The 15,297-nt window shown below is 40.0% G+C and overlaps 1 protein-coding gene across 1 annotated transcript; it reads right to left on the bottom strand.

Moving 5' to 3' along the window:
• Positions 1 to 2,547: 2,547 nt before the first annotated feature.
• On the bottom strand, positions 2,548 to 14,804 carry LOC115226208 (zinc finger protein 502). The gene is made up of 2 exons (XM_029797227.2): positions 14,608 to 14,804; positions 2,548 to 3,475 (listed from the first exon to the last, which is right to left on the bottom strand). Exon 2 carries the CDS (start codon positions 3,471 to 3,473, stop codon positions 2,739 to 2,741), a length of 735 nt encoding a protein of 244 aa, XP_029653087.1. The 5' UTR covers positions 3,474 to 3,475; positions 14,608 to 14,804; the 3' UTR covers positions 2,548 to 2,738.
• Between the last annotated feature and the right edge of the window lie 493 nt (positions 14,805 to 15,297).

The following is a 15,297-nucleotide window of genomic DNA, read 5'->3' as shown; positions in this document are numbered from 1 at the left end:
ATTGTCAAATTATTGTCAAATTATTGTCAAATTATTGTCAAATTATTTCTGTCAAATTATTTTTTCAAATGTAATGCTTATTTATTCACATTGTTTTGTCAAATGTAATGCTTATTCTGTCAAATTATTTCTGTCAAATTATTCTGTCAAATGTAATACTTATTCACATTGTTTTGAATTAGCCATGCTGACATATGGCTTAATGGTTAGGGTATTTGGCTAACAGTTGTAGGGACAGGAGTTCAATTCCTGGCAGTGCACTATGTCATCTTTTATTTTGTGTTGCTCCAGTTCAATCAGCTGGCCAAAAGGAGTTGTACCAGTAATTCAAAAGGGGCTAGCTTTTTTCCTTTCTCTCTCTCACACTGAATCTCCCTGAGAACTACATTAAGAGAATGTGTGTCTGTGGAGTACTCAGCCACTTGCATGTTAACTTCACGAGCAGGCTGTTTCATTGGTTGGATTAACTGGAACCCTCATTGTTGTGACCAACGCAGTGCCAATTTTGAATTAATCCTAGATTATCTCATAGTTTGGAGGTTTTAATGAAGTGATTGTTTATTTTTAGAACAACATTGTAGGACAGGTATGAGCAGTTGGATCAGGCTGGTTTAAACCTAAAAGGTAGAATGTTTGGGTCCGATATGGCCAATTTAAATGCTAAAGGGTTAAACTTGACTGGTCAGTTGGGAAAAACTTACAGAAAAAAGACACTTCTGTAAAAGAAAGATTCCCTTTTAAAAAAGAAAAGCACAAAAAATCCTTATATAAAAAAAAATGTTAAAAATCTGTAAAAGGGTTTTATTTAGGAAAAATTTAGCAGTTCTGGTGTAAAGACCCAAACTGTCTCATCATTAAACACTGTAGTTCATTAAGTTAAATATAATCAATCACATAATAAAAGTTTCATTTAAGATTCACACTGCCTCCATTATTGATATCTGCTTTTTCCTCCACCTGACACAGATACCCGAATAGTCACTGGTTTTCTCTATATTGGTGGAAGAAAAATTTGACAAGCAGGTGATGTTAGCAGAGGCCTGTTACTGATGAGGGGCAAAACATGCTGAAATCAGGGGATACAGTAATTCTATTATGGGTGCTGGATACGTCTTATCTGCTACTGATATTGCAATGCTTTCTATACAAGGAGCTTTCTTGGAATGAATATGGCAGTTTTACAGCACTCTTGTAATAGATCCACATTAAATTGGATGGCATTGGGGAAAGAATTATATTTAGCACCCAAGGTGACCTTCCTGAACAACTATTTCAACCACTGGTACACCCCCTCCCCTCAAAGGTAAAAGAAGAAATGTTGATGACAAATGAGTTGGAGGAAAGGAGTTGGGGTTGCCCAATTATTGACAGAAGTTCAAGACAATTGAAACTTTTTAAAAGTGAAATGTTTACACATGGATGCTTCCGAAAATTCAGTCAGCCAAACTTTTATATGCATAGGGATACCCGAATACCCTAGATACACAGCGAGATGGCAGAATTGTTAGTATGCTGGCTTTACATTCTGAGTCAAAATTTGTGTTTGGATCTTTTCCGTTTGAACGGCAGATGTCAACACAATTTCTAGTTAACTAAACACTTTTAACTAAACACTTTTAAACTTCGTAAACTGGTAGAATATGTTTATAAAACATCATTTTCTCTTGGTTTTATTGAAAAAATTCTATAGTTTCTAAGATATTTCGTCTGAAAATCCGAGCATTTCTGCAATTTTAACCAATCGATTACCTCCATTCAACTAAAATCATTTGCTGCGTCTAAAACTGAGACAACATCCTGTAACTAACCCTAAACCTTTCCCCTAACCCTAACCCTAAATTTTTTTTTCTTAATTGTTAAATTAATTTAATTCCATTGCTTTAGTTTTTTTTACACGCATAACAATTAAATGAATTTAACAATTAAGAAAAAAAAATTTAGGGTTAAGGTTAGGGGGGAGGTTTAGGGTTAGTTACAGGATGTTGTCTCTGTTTTAGACGCAGCAAATGATTTTAGCTCAAAAGTGAGCATAGGATTGGTTAAAATTCGAAAAATTAAACTACGTTAAACAAACAAATTACGATTTTCTCAAGAAAGCCAAGAGAAAAAAAATGTTTTATTTTGACACATTCAACCAGTATACAAAGTTTTAAAGTGTTTAGTTGATTAGAAATTGTCATCCGTTCAAAAGGAAAAGATCCCTGTGTTTTTCGTCCTTTCGGGTTTGATGAAATATGTATCAGGCGTAGGAGTGGCTGTGTGGTAAGTAGCTTGTTTACCAACCACATGGTTCCAGGTTCAGTCCCACTGTGTGGCACCTAGGGCAAGTGTCTTCTACTATAGCCTTGTGCGTAGATTTGGTAGACGGAAACTGAAAGAAGCCCGTCGTATATATGTATATATATATATATATGCGTGTGTATGTTTGTGTGTCTGTGTTTGTCCCCCTAGCATTGCTTGACAACCGATGCTGGTGTGTTTATGTCCCCGTTACTTAGCGGTTCGGCAAAAGAGACCGATAGAATAAGTACTGGGCTTACAAAAGAATAAGTCCCGGGGTCGATTTGGTCGATTAGCGGCGGTGCTTCAGCATGGCCGCAGTCAAATGAGTGAAACAAGTAAAAGAGTAAAGAGTTGAACTCTGAGGTCAATGTAATCAACTCACCCTCAACCCCAAAATGTTTCAAGCCTTGAACCTATTGAAGAAAGGATTGTTGTTATTATCATCATCATCATTATCAGAATGCATGAGCTCTAATCGTGTGTTCCTTAAGCAGTGACAAGTTGCTAATAAACAACCCACACTGGAGACAACAACATCGACTATGCCCAAAGTGTTTGTCCATGTGCCTCGCGAATTGCGTTGGCAAACGAAAAGTCATTGAACAGTATTTACATTTAAAAGGCTCCACTGTATCATTGTGGACCAACATGTGGTAGTTTAAACATCTTACTGTTTGGAATTTCTTCTCGCATTCACTGCACTTGTGCTTTCGTTCAGTGAGGCCCAAGTGCTTTTCCACATGGGGTATCAGTAAGGACAGCTGCACTCTCGTAATGCTGCACACTTTACAAATCCAGTACTTCACTCCATCTATATGTTTCGAAAATATAGATTCCATTATAAGCTTCTTCCGTTTTTCTGCGTCATCACCATTGTCATTACTGTTGGTTCCGTCACTCTGCGATGATGTGGCTGAATTGCCTTCAGAAGCAGCACTCAATTCCCCATGGTCCTTGTTGTTGGTGGTGGTGGTGGTCGTGCCTGGATTACTTTTCTTGTTGCTCTTGTGAGCAATGTCTTTGTGAACAGAGAGAGAGCTGACCAGTTTGAAACGCTGGCCACAAACCTCACAATGATACTGCCGAATATCTTTATGGACACGCTGGATGTGTGACTGCATGAAGTGTTGTGTGAAGAACCTCTCTTTACAACGGCTGCACTCATACTTCCTCTCCTTCACGCTTGTCATATCTGTGGAAGGAAGAAGAAAAGATGAAGGAAAGAAATAGACTTCAACCATTGCCATGTACAAAGTGGAAGGCTTTTCCCATTAACAAAAGTACTTGGAAATAAATGACGGGACATAATGCTTGAGTCAATTAGTCTTCTTTAATTAGTCCTCCTTAATTAGACAATTAGTCCTCCTTAATTAGACAATTAGTCCTCCTCAATTAGACAATTAGTCCTCCTTAATTAGACAATTAGTCCTCCTTAATTAGACAATTAGTCCTCCTTAATTAGACAATTAGTCCTCCTTAATTAGACAATTAGTCCTCCTTAATTAGACAATTAGTCCTCCTTAATTAGACAATTAGTCCTCCTCAATTAGACAATTAGTCCTCCTTAATTAGACAATTAGTCCTCCTTAATTAGACAATTAGTCCTCCTCAATTAGACAATTAGTCCTCCTTAATTAGACAATTAGTCCTCCTTAATTAGACAATTAGTCCTCCTTAATTAGACAATTAGTCCTCCTTAATTAGACAATTAGTCCTCATTAATTAGACAATTAGTCCTCCTTAATTAGACAATTAGTCCTCCTTAATTAGTCAATTAGTCCTCCTTAATTAGTCAATTAGTCCTCCTTAATTAGTCAATTAGTCCTCCTTAATAATTACCTGTAATAACAACAAGTAAACAAGGTTGGCCTTCTTCAGAGCAGCAGCACTGAGCATTCTTACTGAAACCAGGGTTATGGAGAAAGAGCCTGAGAATGGCCCTCATCGTACAGACCTCTTGATTTTCTCATCAGGGCTCAACACCAGAGAAGAGATTCAGAAACACATTCCACCGTCTCAATGCAACGAAGGCTTTTGCTGGCCGCTGCTATTCTGGTGAAAACCAGGCTATACCTGATGTTACCTTTTGGAGATTCTACATCTTAACAAAGGACAAAGACCACACAAGCTGCCCTGGTGTTCTTGCTAGAGACACACAACATGGAACTGAGGACCAACTGCAGCTGAGGACCAACACACAGATTCTTGGTATGGCACGGTGAAACATCTTGAATGCAACCATTTTCAGAGAATATCAACTCATTCGTCATTATTCGACCGTGGTCGAGACAATGGAATTTACCATGCTACACCAGACTTCACGGTCCATCATAACATTACGGAGGTCCTGTTGCTGGATGCCTGTATCCCTGGAGATTACATCAGGGTAGGAGAGTGTGCGCCCTCTGGTATTGCGAGCAGATGGCTTCCAGAGGAGAAGAGTAGAAATTACCTCTTTTTCAGCTCTACAACAATGTCCAGCAAACTGGACTCTCCTACCTTTCACAAGAGAGAATATTTACTCATTTACTTGTTTCAGTCATTTGACTGTGGCCATGCTGGAGCACCACCTTTAGTCAAACAAATCGACCCCAGGACTTATTCTTTGTAAGCCTAGTACTTATTTTATCGGTCTCTTTTGCTGAACTGCTAAGTTTCGGGGACATAAATATACCAGCATTGGTTGTCAAGCAATGCTAGGGGGACAAACACACATGCACACATATACATACATATATACAGCGGGCTTCTTTCAGTTTCCGTCTACCAAATCCACTCACAAGGCTTTGGTCGGCCCGGGGCTATAGCAGAAGACACTTGCCCAAGGTGCCACGCAGTGGGACTGAACCCGGAACCACGTGGTTCGTAAGCAAGCTACTTACCACACAGCCACTCCTGCATCTATATATATATACGATGGGCTTCTTTCAGTTTCCGTCTACCAAATCCACTCACAAGGCTTTGGTCGGCCCAAGGCTATAGTACAAGACACTTGCCTAAGGTGCCATGCAGTGGGACTGAACCCGGAACCACGTGGTTCGTAAGCAAGCTACTTACCACATAGCCACTCCTACGCCTGTTTACAGATATTTTTTCTAAAAAAATAAATTTTTTTATTGAAACATTAAAAGCATAAAGAAAATTTAGAATCCAGCCTCTCAATAATTATTATCATTATATTAATATTATTATTATTATTATTAGTCTTTTACTTGTTTCAGTCATTTGACTGCGGCCATGCTGGAGCACCGCCTTTAATCAAGCAACTCGACCCCGGGACTTATTCTTTGTAAGCCCAGTACTTATTCTATCGGTCTCTTTTGCCGAACCGCTAAGTGACGGGGACGTAAACACACCAGCATCAGTTGTCAAGCAATGCTAGGGGGGCAAACACAGACACACAAACATATACACACACACATATATATATTCAGTTTCCATCTACCAAATCCACTCACAAGGCTTTGGTCGGCCCGAGGCTATAGTACAAGACACTTGCCTAAGGTGCCATGCAGTGGGACTGAACCCGGAACCACGTGGTTCGTAAGCAAGCTACTTACCACATAGCCACTCCTACGCCTGTTTACAGATATTTTTTCTAAAAAAATAAATTTTTTTATTGAAACATTAAAAGCATAAAGAAAATTTAGAATCCAGCCTCTCAATAATTATTATCATTATATTAATATTATTATTATTATTAGTCTTTTACTTGTTTCAGTCATTTGACTGCGGCCATGCTGGAGCACCGCCTTTAATCAAGCAACTCGACCCCGGGACTTATTCTTTGTAAGCCCAGTACTTATTCTATCGGTCTCTTTTGCCGAACCGCTAAGTGACGGGGACGTAAACACACCAGCATCAGTTGTCAAGCAATGCTAGGGGGGCAAACACAGACACACAAACATATACACACACACATATATATATTCAGTTTCCATCTACCAAATCCACTCGGGCTTTGGTCGGCCCGAGGCTATATTAGAAGACACTTGCCTAAGGTGCCATGCTGTGGGACTGAACCCGGAACCATGTGGTTGGTAAGCAAGCTACTTACCACACAGCCACTCCTTGTTATTATTATTATTATTGCTTCTTAGATCTCTCGATCTTACTTGCCCAAGGTGCCACTGTGAGAGTAGGCAGTTAACCTGTCTCACAGGGTCTCTTCCCACAAATTACATGACTTGGTTCTTGGATGTTAGGTATCATGGAAGATACTCAACACCCAAGGACCAGTCTCAGAATCCTGGCCATCCAAAGGAAATTTGTCAATATTCTTCAACAGATCTATCAGAAGCATGACATGTTCCAGATTGCAAAGCAGTAGATGAGAGGGCATAGAGTTGTTATGGGTGAGAAATGAGTGTGAATGGATATTGGTATGCTTGCGCTTAGTGATTCTGAGAAGAAAGAAGGATGACAGTGACACTATGAAAGTGTGAAGTACGCATGGCAGAAGAAGAGCCTTCGGATCTTTTCCATTTGAACGGCAGTTTTCAACACAATTTCTAGTTAACTAAACACTTTTAAACTTCGTATACTGGTAGAATGTGTTTATAAAACATCATTTTTTTCTTGGCTTTATTGAGAAAATTCTATAGTTTGTAAGATATTTCGTCTGAAATTTCAAGCATTTCGGCAATTTTAAGCAATCGCTGGAGTCTATTTGGGGTGAAAACATTCCGTGCTGTATGAATATGTCCCTCGTTTAAGAAACAGATTGGGTTTATTTACATTTGCGAAGAAAAAAAAGATACCCTTCCTCCACCCCTAACCCTAACCCTAAAATAGATTGAAATGCAATAGATCGATACTAGGGTTATAATTATGGGTGACAATTTCATATGACACTGCTAGAAAAAAATCCCATTTTCCGTAGTGGTGTCGTATGAAATTGTCACCCATAATTATAACCCTAGTATCGATCTATTGCATTTCAATCTATTTTAGGGTTAGGGTTAGGGGTGGGGTTAGGGTTAGGGTTAGGAGTGGGGTATCTTTTTTTCTTCGCAAATGTAAATAAACCCAATCTGTTTCTTAAACGAGGGACATATTCATACAGCACGGAATCTTTTCACTCCAAATGGAGGTGAGCGATTGGTTAAAATTGCTGAAATGCTCGATTTTAAAGTTGAAATATCTTAGAAACTATAGAATTTTCTCAATAAAGCCAAGAGAAAAAGATGTTTTATAAACACATTTTAGCAGTATACGAAGTTTAAAAGTGTTTAGTTAACTAGAAATTGTGTTGAAAACTGCCGTTCAAAAGGAAAAGATCCGAGCCTTCTAATATGGACCCAACTGAGAGACCAAAGTTGACAGCAATATGACAGATTATGTAATTAAAGATATGAGGACGCCAAGCTGGCAGAATTGTTAGCACGCCGGGTGAAATACTTTACGGTATTTTGTCTGCCGCTACGTTCTTGGTTCAAATCCACTGAGGTTGACTTTGCCTTTCATCCTTTCGGGGTCGATTAAATAAGTACCAGTTACGCACTGAGGTCAATATAATCGACTTAATCCGTTTGTCTGTCCTTGTTTGTCCTCTCTGTGTTTAGCCCCTTGTGGGTAGTAAAGAAATAGGTATTTTGTCTGCCGCTACGTTCTTGGTTCAAATCCACTGAGGTTGACTTTGCCTTTGATCCTTTCAGGGTCGATTAAATAAGTACCAGTTACGCACTGGGGTCGATATAATCGACTTAATCCGTTTGTCTGTCCTTGTTTGTCCTCTCTGTGTTTAGCCCCTTGTGGGTAGTAAAGAAATAGGTATGAGGACAGGGAAAGGCCCTGGATAATCAGGAATCACTGCTGAGATGATTAGAATATCTGGTGGAGTAATATCCGGCCTACTCATCTCTAGAGCTTAATGAGGTTGTCCAGGAAGGCATCAACCCTAATGACAGGTGTACCAACATTATAGTTATCTGCTTCCAGGTAAAGGAGATGGTTTAGATAGAAATAATTACGGAGATATTAAATTGCTGGAGAAATATTTAACTAAATGTAAACTATTGTACTTGGCTTTCTTCAACGTGGAGGAAGCTTCAGACAGAATCTCCCTTGTTCTGTTACCTGGTGGTCTCCAAGCAGGTTAGGAGTAGATGAGTGGCTTTTTAGATCTGTACAGGTTAGGTATAAGGTTGGTGTCAGTGGGATAAAATTCGACCTTGAGTATAGTGATGAATTTAGTTAAGTTAATTTTTTGGCTCAAAAAGCAAAAAGCAAGGCCATGTAGGGGGACATGGAGTTATGTACAGGGAAGGTGTTCATGCAAAGAGTTCAGGCCATTTCTGATCAAGAGAGACTTTGAACCGAGCGGTCATCGGCATCTTCACTATCTCATCCGGAAGCTTATTCCACGGATCCGCAACCCGGACGGAGAAAGCCCCTCTCCTTCGATTGAGATGAAATCATCGCAGATAGAGCTTTTCGCAATGACCCCGCAGCCTACGCTCTGGAGCAGGAGTGAAGAACAGCTCTTTTGATGCTTGGCCACAAAAAGCTCTGCACCATGATAGTGAGACACTGGCTCTGAAAGCAGGGGACATGCAGGGAATGAAATAAACCTATGCCTAACTTTGTTTCTGGTTAGAATCCAGCCTCTCTATTAGGCGAAATGCTTGGCAGTATTTCGTCTGTTTCTACATTCTGAGTTCAAATTCTGCCAAGGACAACTTTGCCTTTCATCCTCTTCGGGTCAATTAAATAAGTACCAGTTATACACTGGGATTGAAGTAACTGACTTAATCCCTAACCCCAAATTTCAGGCCTTATGCCTACAATAGAAAGGGTTATTATTATTCTTATCATTTTACTTCTCAGAGCTCTCGGTCTTACTGGTTCTCATCCTCATTGTTCGACCGTGGTCGAGACAATGGAATTTACCATGCTACGCCAGACTTCACGGTCCATCATGGCATTACGGAGGTCCTATTGCTGGATGCCTGTATCCCTGGAGATTACATCAGGGTAGGAGAGTGTGCGCCCTCTGGTATTGCTATAGATGGCTTCCAGAGGAGAAGAGTAGAAATTACCTCTTTTTAAGCTCTACAACAATGTCCAGCAAACTGGACTCTCCTACCTTTCACAAGAGATGACACAGGTGGTAGTTTCCCATATATTTGTACTTTGGTTGGATGACGCTTCCACGAGAGATTTTGAGCTCTCATAGGGAGGTGAGTGTACCTGCTCTAGTTGACTCTGTGAGATAGGCGAGCCACCTGTCTCACAGGGTCTCTTCCCACAACTCATAAGACTTGGTACTTGGATGTTAGATATTGTGGGAGATACTCAGCACCCAAGCACTCAAAATCCTAGCTGTCCCCAATAGAGCTGTTTTTCCAGGTCTGCATGGATCAGACGGGATTCACTGAAGCAAATTGGAAATGAAGGATACAAGCATTATGGCAGACACACTGGTAGGAAGAGCAATGTGTATCTATTGTTCTTTTACTAGTTTCAGTCACTGGACTGTGCCCATGCTGGGGCACCACCTGCAAGGGTTCTTAGTTAAAGAAATTGACCTTTCTACTTTTTTTCTTTAAGCCTGTCTCTTTTGCTAAACTACTAAGTTATGAGAACAGACACAAACCAGCACTGGTACATATGACAGGCTTCTTTCAGTTTCTTTCAGTACATCTACATGATCCACTCACAAGGTTTTGGTCAGCCTGGGTTTATAGTAGAAAACACTTGTCGGATATTTTCCTTTTGAACGGCAGATGTCAACACAATTTCTAGTTAACTAAACACTTTTAACTAAACACTTTTAACTAAACACTTTTAACTAAACACTTTTAAACTTCGTAAACTGGTAGAATATGTTTATAAAACATCATTTTCTCTTGGTTTTATTGAGAAAATTCTATAGTTTGTAAGATATTTCGTCTGAAAATCCGAGCTGTTCGACAATTTTAACCAATCGATTACCTCCATTCAACTAAAATCATTTGCTGCGTCTAAAACTGAGACAACATCCTGTAATTAACCCTAAACCTTTCCCCTAACCCTAACCCTAAATTTTTTTTCTTAATTGTTAAATTAATTTAATTCCATTGCTTTAGTTTTTTTACATGCATAACAATTAAATGAATTTAACAATTAAGAAAAAAAAATTTAGGGTTAAGGTTAGGGCGGAGGTTTAGGGTTAGTTACAGGATGTTGTCTCAGTTTTATGATTTTAGCTCAAAAGAGAGCATAGGATTGGTTAAAATTCGAAAAATTAAACTACGTTAAACAAACAAATTACAATTTTCTCAAGAAAGCCAAGAGAAAAAAATGTTTTATTTTGACACATTCTACCAGTATACGAAGTTTTAAAGTGTTTAGTTAACTAGAAATTGTCTGCCACTCAAAAGGAAAAGATCCCACTTATCTAAGATGTCATGCAGTGGGACTGAACCCAGAACCATGTGGTTGGGAAGCAAGCTCAAAATCACACAACTACACCTGCATTCATTATACAAATATATCAAAATCCTTGCCCTCATTTAACGTTTGCTTTTCCATGCTGGCATGGATTGGACAGTTTGACAGAATAGTGGCAAGCCCTAAGGCTGCATCAGGCTCCAGTATCAGCTTTGGTGTGGTTTCTATGGCTGGACACCCTTCCTAATGCCAACCACTTTACACAGTGTACAAAGGGTGCTTTTTATGTGGCACCAACACCAGTAGGGGTGCCAAGTACCTTGCAAGGAAAGAAAAGAACAAGAGGACAGAAGAAAGAAAAAAAAGAAAGAGGGAGAGAAGGATAAAGCCTCCTTCTCTAAAAGGGGTGGAGAGGGGGAAGGGACAGTGAGATGCTAGGGTGTGATGGAAAGAAGCCAAGCTCAGATGATGGCTTGTAATAGAGATATGAGGCTGAAGAGTTGGAAAGATGAGAAAGAGGCAGCAGGAGAGGTGGGATGCTGGAACATCTTAAGACATGATGGGGGGGGATAGGGAGGGAGTTGGAGGCAGAAGTGCATGTAATGAGTGGTAGTGAGAGATATAGGAGTGGTTTGGGGGTGAGGGCTGTGGTAAGTGGTAATGAGAGGTGGTAGATGAGAGAGCAAGGGCAGTTAAGTGTTGAGAATGGTGTTATGGAAAAGGAAAGAGATCAGTGGACGGAGACTTAGCAAGGAGGTAGTTGGTGGAAACAGTGTGAGCAGGGATGATAATCATCATCATCATCATCATCGTTTAACGTCCGTTCTCCATGCTAGCATGGGTTGGATGGTTCGACTGGGATCTGGGAAGCCAGAAGGCTGCACCAGGCTCCAGTCTGATCTGGCAGTGTTTCTACGGCTGGATGCCCTTCCTAACGCCAACCACTCCGTGAGTGTAGTGGGTGCTTTTTACGTGCCACCGGCACAGAAGCCAATCAAGGCAGCGCTGGCATCGGCCACGATTTGGATTGTGCTTTTTACATGCCACCGGCATGGAAGCCAGTCTAGGCAGCGCTGGCATCGGCCACGATTCGGATGGTGCTTTTTACGTGCCACCGGCACAGGGATCACAACTGCAGTTTCCATTGATTTTTTGATGTTGGTGTACTTGACTCAATGGATCTCCTCAAGCACAGGGTCGAAATGGTGTTTCTTCACTTGCTACCTGCACAGGAGTCAGTCCAGCGGTCCTGGCAACTGCCGGGTGCCAGTCATAGGATTGGTTCAATTTCGATTCCGATTACCATATATATATATAGATAGATGCAGATATTTACTGCACACTCATATGGGCCGTCCTCGTCCTTTCAACTGCTTTGGAGCACCTGATTCGTGGATATCTAACTCAACCACAGGATTACGATACCTTTTAATTTCTGCACCTTTGATTTTATATGCAGATATAAGTTTCCAAGAATGTACATTATGATATTTGTTTTTAGAAAAACAAAATTATTTGGGGGAACAGTTTTAGGTCTTTCTCTTCCCACATCTTGACTCTCTTACCAAATCAACATTTTCTGTTACTTTAAACTTAGATATGTTTCGACTAAAGATTGGTCCAGGCCATGCCTAACTTAATAGCACCACCTGATAGGATTATCTAAATCCTTATTTCTATATTGCCCACAAGGGGCTAAACATACAGGGGACAAACAAGAACAGGCAAAGGGATTAAGTCGATTACATCAACCCCAGTGCTTAACTGGTACTTAATCTATCGACCCTGAAAGGATGAAAGGCAAAGTCAACCTCGGCGGAATTTGAACTCAGAACGTAACGGCAGAGGAAATGCTGCTAAGCATTTCGCCCAGCTTACTAATGTTTCTTTAGGATTATCTAAATCCTGTTTAAGTCAAGTTTTGTTTATGGTCCATTCAAGTAGTGAGTTTTTGTTGGGTGAGTTGTATCCAATTATTGGTGGCTTATCTGGTATTCCTTGAAGGAATCTACCCAGACTCCGTTTAAAGTTGATGGGATCCTTTTCCTCTTTGATCTCTTTCGGGACAATGTTAAATAGGGCAGGGCCTGTTGAGGGAAAGAAATTATGTTGCAGTGTACATAATGCTGTGATCTTGAATTGGGCAGGGGACGTATGGCCCGTGGTGCCAGCCTTTGATGAACCTTGAAGCTAATGTTTGGGCAAAGTTGGCAGTATATTCTCCACATCGGCAGCGCTTTGAGCAAAATTAAAGTGTTTTTTTTTTGTTTTGTTTTTTAACCATTTTTAAAGACTTTAAAAAAAATTTTTTGTGATCTTTCGTTTTGACTCGAAAAAATGTGTGCGTGTGTCTATTCTGTTTTTATGTATTTATGTTGTGGAATGTAGAAATAACACCCAGAGGAACAAACACACACACACACACCCAGAGGAACAAGCGCGCACGCACAACCCATTAGCTTTCTCTTCCCAACTGACAATTGACAAGACAAGATGTGGTCGCGGAAACCACCGAATTCATTGTTTACATTTTCTCGAGTCAAAACGAAAGATTGCCATTGGCGGTCCTTCGTTTTAACTCGACAAAACCATAACAAGACCTCGGTTGTTTCCGTGTCAACTCGACAATTCACTTCGGATATCTTCGTGACCTCCGTGACAGTGTGCGTGTTCTGTTTTTAGGTAGTTATGTGTTGTGGAATATAGATATAACGAAATTATGCCAGCAAAAAGCCCTGCATATTTGTTCTTACCTGCTTCATGTGTGTATGTAAAATCCGAAAATTTTCGGAGGTCACGAAGACATCCGAAGTGAATTGTCAAGTTGTCACGGAAACACCCGAGGTCTTGTTATGGTTTTCTTAACTTATATTAAACATATTTACTCGATTGTTTTATAATTATTTCTGATGTAGGGGGGGGGGGGTGAAGTACTTGAAATTTCGAAAATGCGTTTTTTGAAAGATTTTTTTTTTCATCATCAGATCCTCTATAACCAAAAACGTGGGATTCCGTAAAAAAATCAATATATATACATTTTACTGGAAGTTATGACGGAAAAATCGGATCTTGTGAATTTTCCGAAAGTCTCCTCCAGGGTCGTCAGCGCGCTCGTTGGGTCTTTTCGGTTTGACCGGCAGTTTTTTTTAATAATTTCCACCTAACTAAACCCTTTTAAACTTCGTATACTGGTAGAATGTGTTTATAAAACATCTTTTTCTCTTGGCTTTATTGAGAAAATTCTATACTTTGTAAGATATTTGTTGTTTATTTTTCTTCAATTTCTGCAATTTCAACCAATCAATGACTTTTATTGCGGTGAAAACATTCTGTGCCGTTTGAATATGTCCCTCGTTTAAGAAACAGATTGGGTTTATTTACATTTCTGAAGGAAAAAAAGACACCTTTTCCTCTAACCCTAAAATAGATTGAAATGCAATAGATCGATACTAGGGTCATAATTATGGGTGACAATTTCATATGACACTGCTAGAAAAAACTGCCGTTCAAACGGAAAAGTTCCCGCTCGTTTTTACATACTTGTTAACACTCACCAGGCTGGTTTATTATTATTTTTTGTTTTGTTCTCGGGTGAAGATCTTTATATTGACCAAATTAAGTACCAACTGCATACTGGGGTTGATCTAATCTACAAAAATTTCGGGCCTTGTGCCTTGAGTAGAAAAGAATTATGAAGGAATCAAGTCGATTGGGGCGCTAAACTGTAGTTATACCCTGTATTGTTATCTACGCTTTTTTCACATAACAACTCACGTAACGCAGAGGCCCTTGTTAACAGAGTAAATTGATGAGTGACGATGTTAGAAAGGGTTTCTTCAAAACCGATAAATTGATCAAATGCTGACCCCTAATTAGGGGTCAGTTGAAAAGGCTTCAATCGGAGATAAAACAATAGCAATGAGAGAGAAAAAAAAAGGGAGAATTACCAACCTTCATTAGAAAACCTGTGGATGTCGGTAGAATTCTGTCGTTTCGACAGAGTGACTTATTTTTAAGGGTCACTGGGAAATAAAGACAACCAACGGAACAAACAACACGAAGTGTTCGAATACGAAACTGCGGAATGACTGCTTCTTTTTTTTTTTATCTCGTATTTCAAAGTCATAGTTTCGTACACTAATATCAACTCCTACTAAACTGGCGAGCTGGCAGAATCGTTAGCACGCCGGGCGAAATGTGGTATTTCGTCTGCCGTTACGTTCTGAGTTCAAATTCCGCCGAGGTCGACTTTGCCTTTCGTCCTTTCGGGGTCGATAAATTAAGTACCAGTTACACACTGGGGTCAATGTAATCGACTTAATCCGTTTGCCTGTCCTTGTTTGTCCCCTCTTGTGGGCAGTAAAGAAATATATGTCCATTACTGCTGCATAGTCTGTCTCTCCATCTGTCTATCTTTCTCTCCCTCTCACTGCGTCTGTCTGTCTGTCTGTCTGCCTGTATGCATGTATGTATGTGCGTGTGCATGTATGTGTGTATGTGTATGTATAAGTCATCATCATCATCATCATTCAACTTCCACTTTCCATGCTGGCATGGGTTGGATGGTTTGACTGAAACCTGGAAAGCTGGGGAGCTGCACCAGGTTCCAATCTGATTTGGTACGGTTTCTACAGCTGGATG

The sequence above is a fragment of the Octopus sinensis genome, linkage group LG29, assembly GCF_006345805.1.
Source record: "Octopus sinensis linkage group LG29, ASM634580v1, whole genome shotgun sequence".
Lineage (NCBI taxonomy): Eukaryota > Metazoa > Mollusca > Cephalopoda > Octopoda > Octopodidae > Octopus > Octopus sinensis.
This window is presented reverse-complemented; position numbering and strand designations above follow the sequence as displayed.

Coding starts and splice junctions, on each gene's coding strand:
- LOC115226208 (XM_029797227.2), bottom strand. CDS start 3,473: ATGACAAGCGTGAAGGAGAGGAAGTATGAGTGCAGCCGTTGTAAAGAG.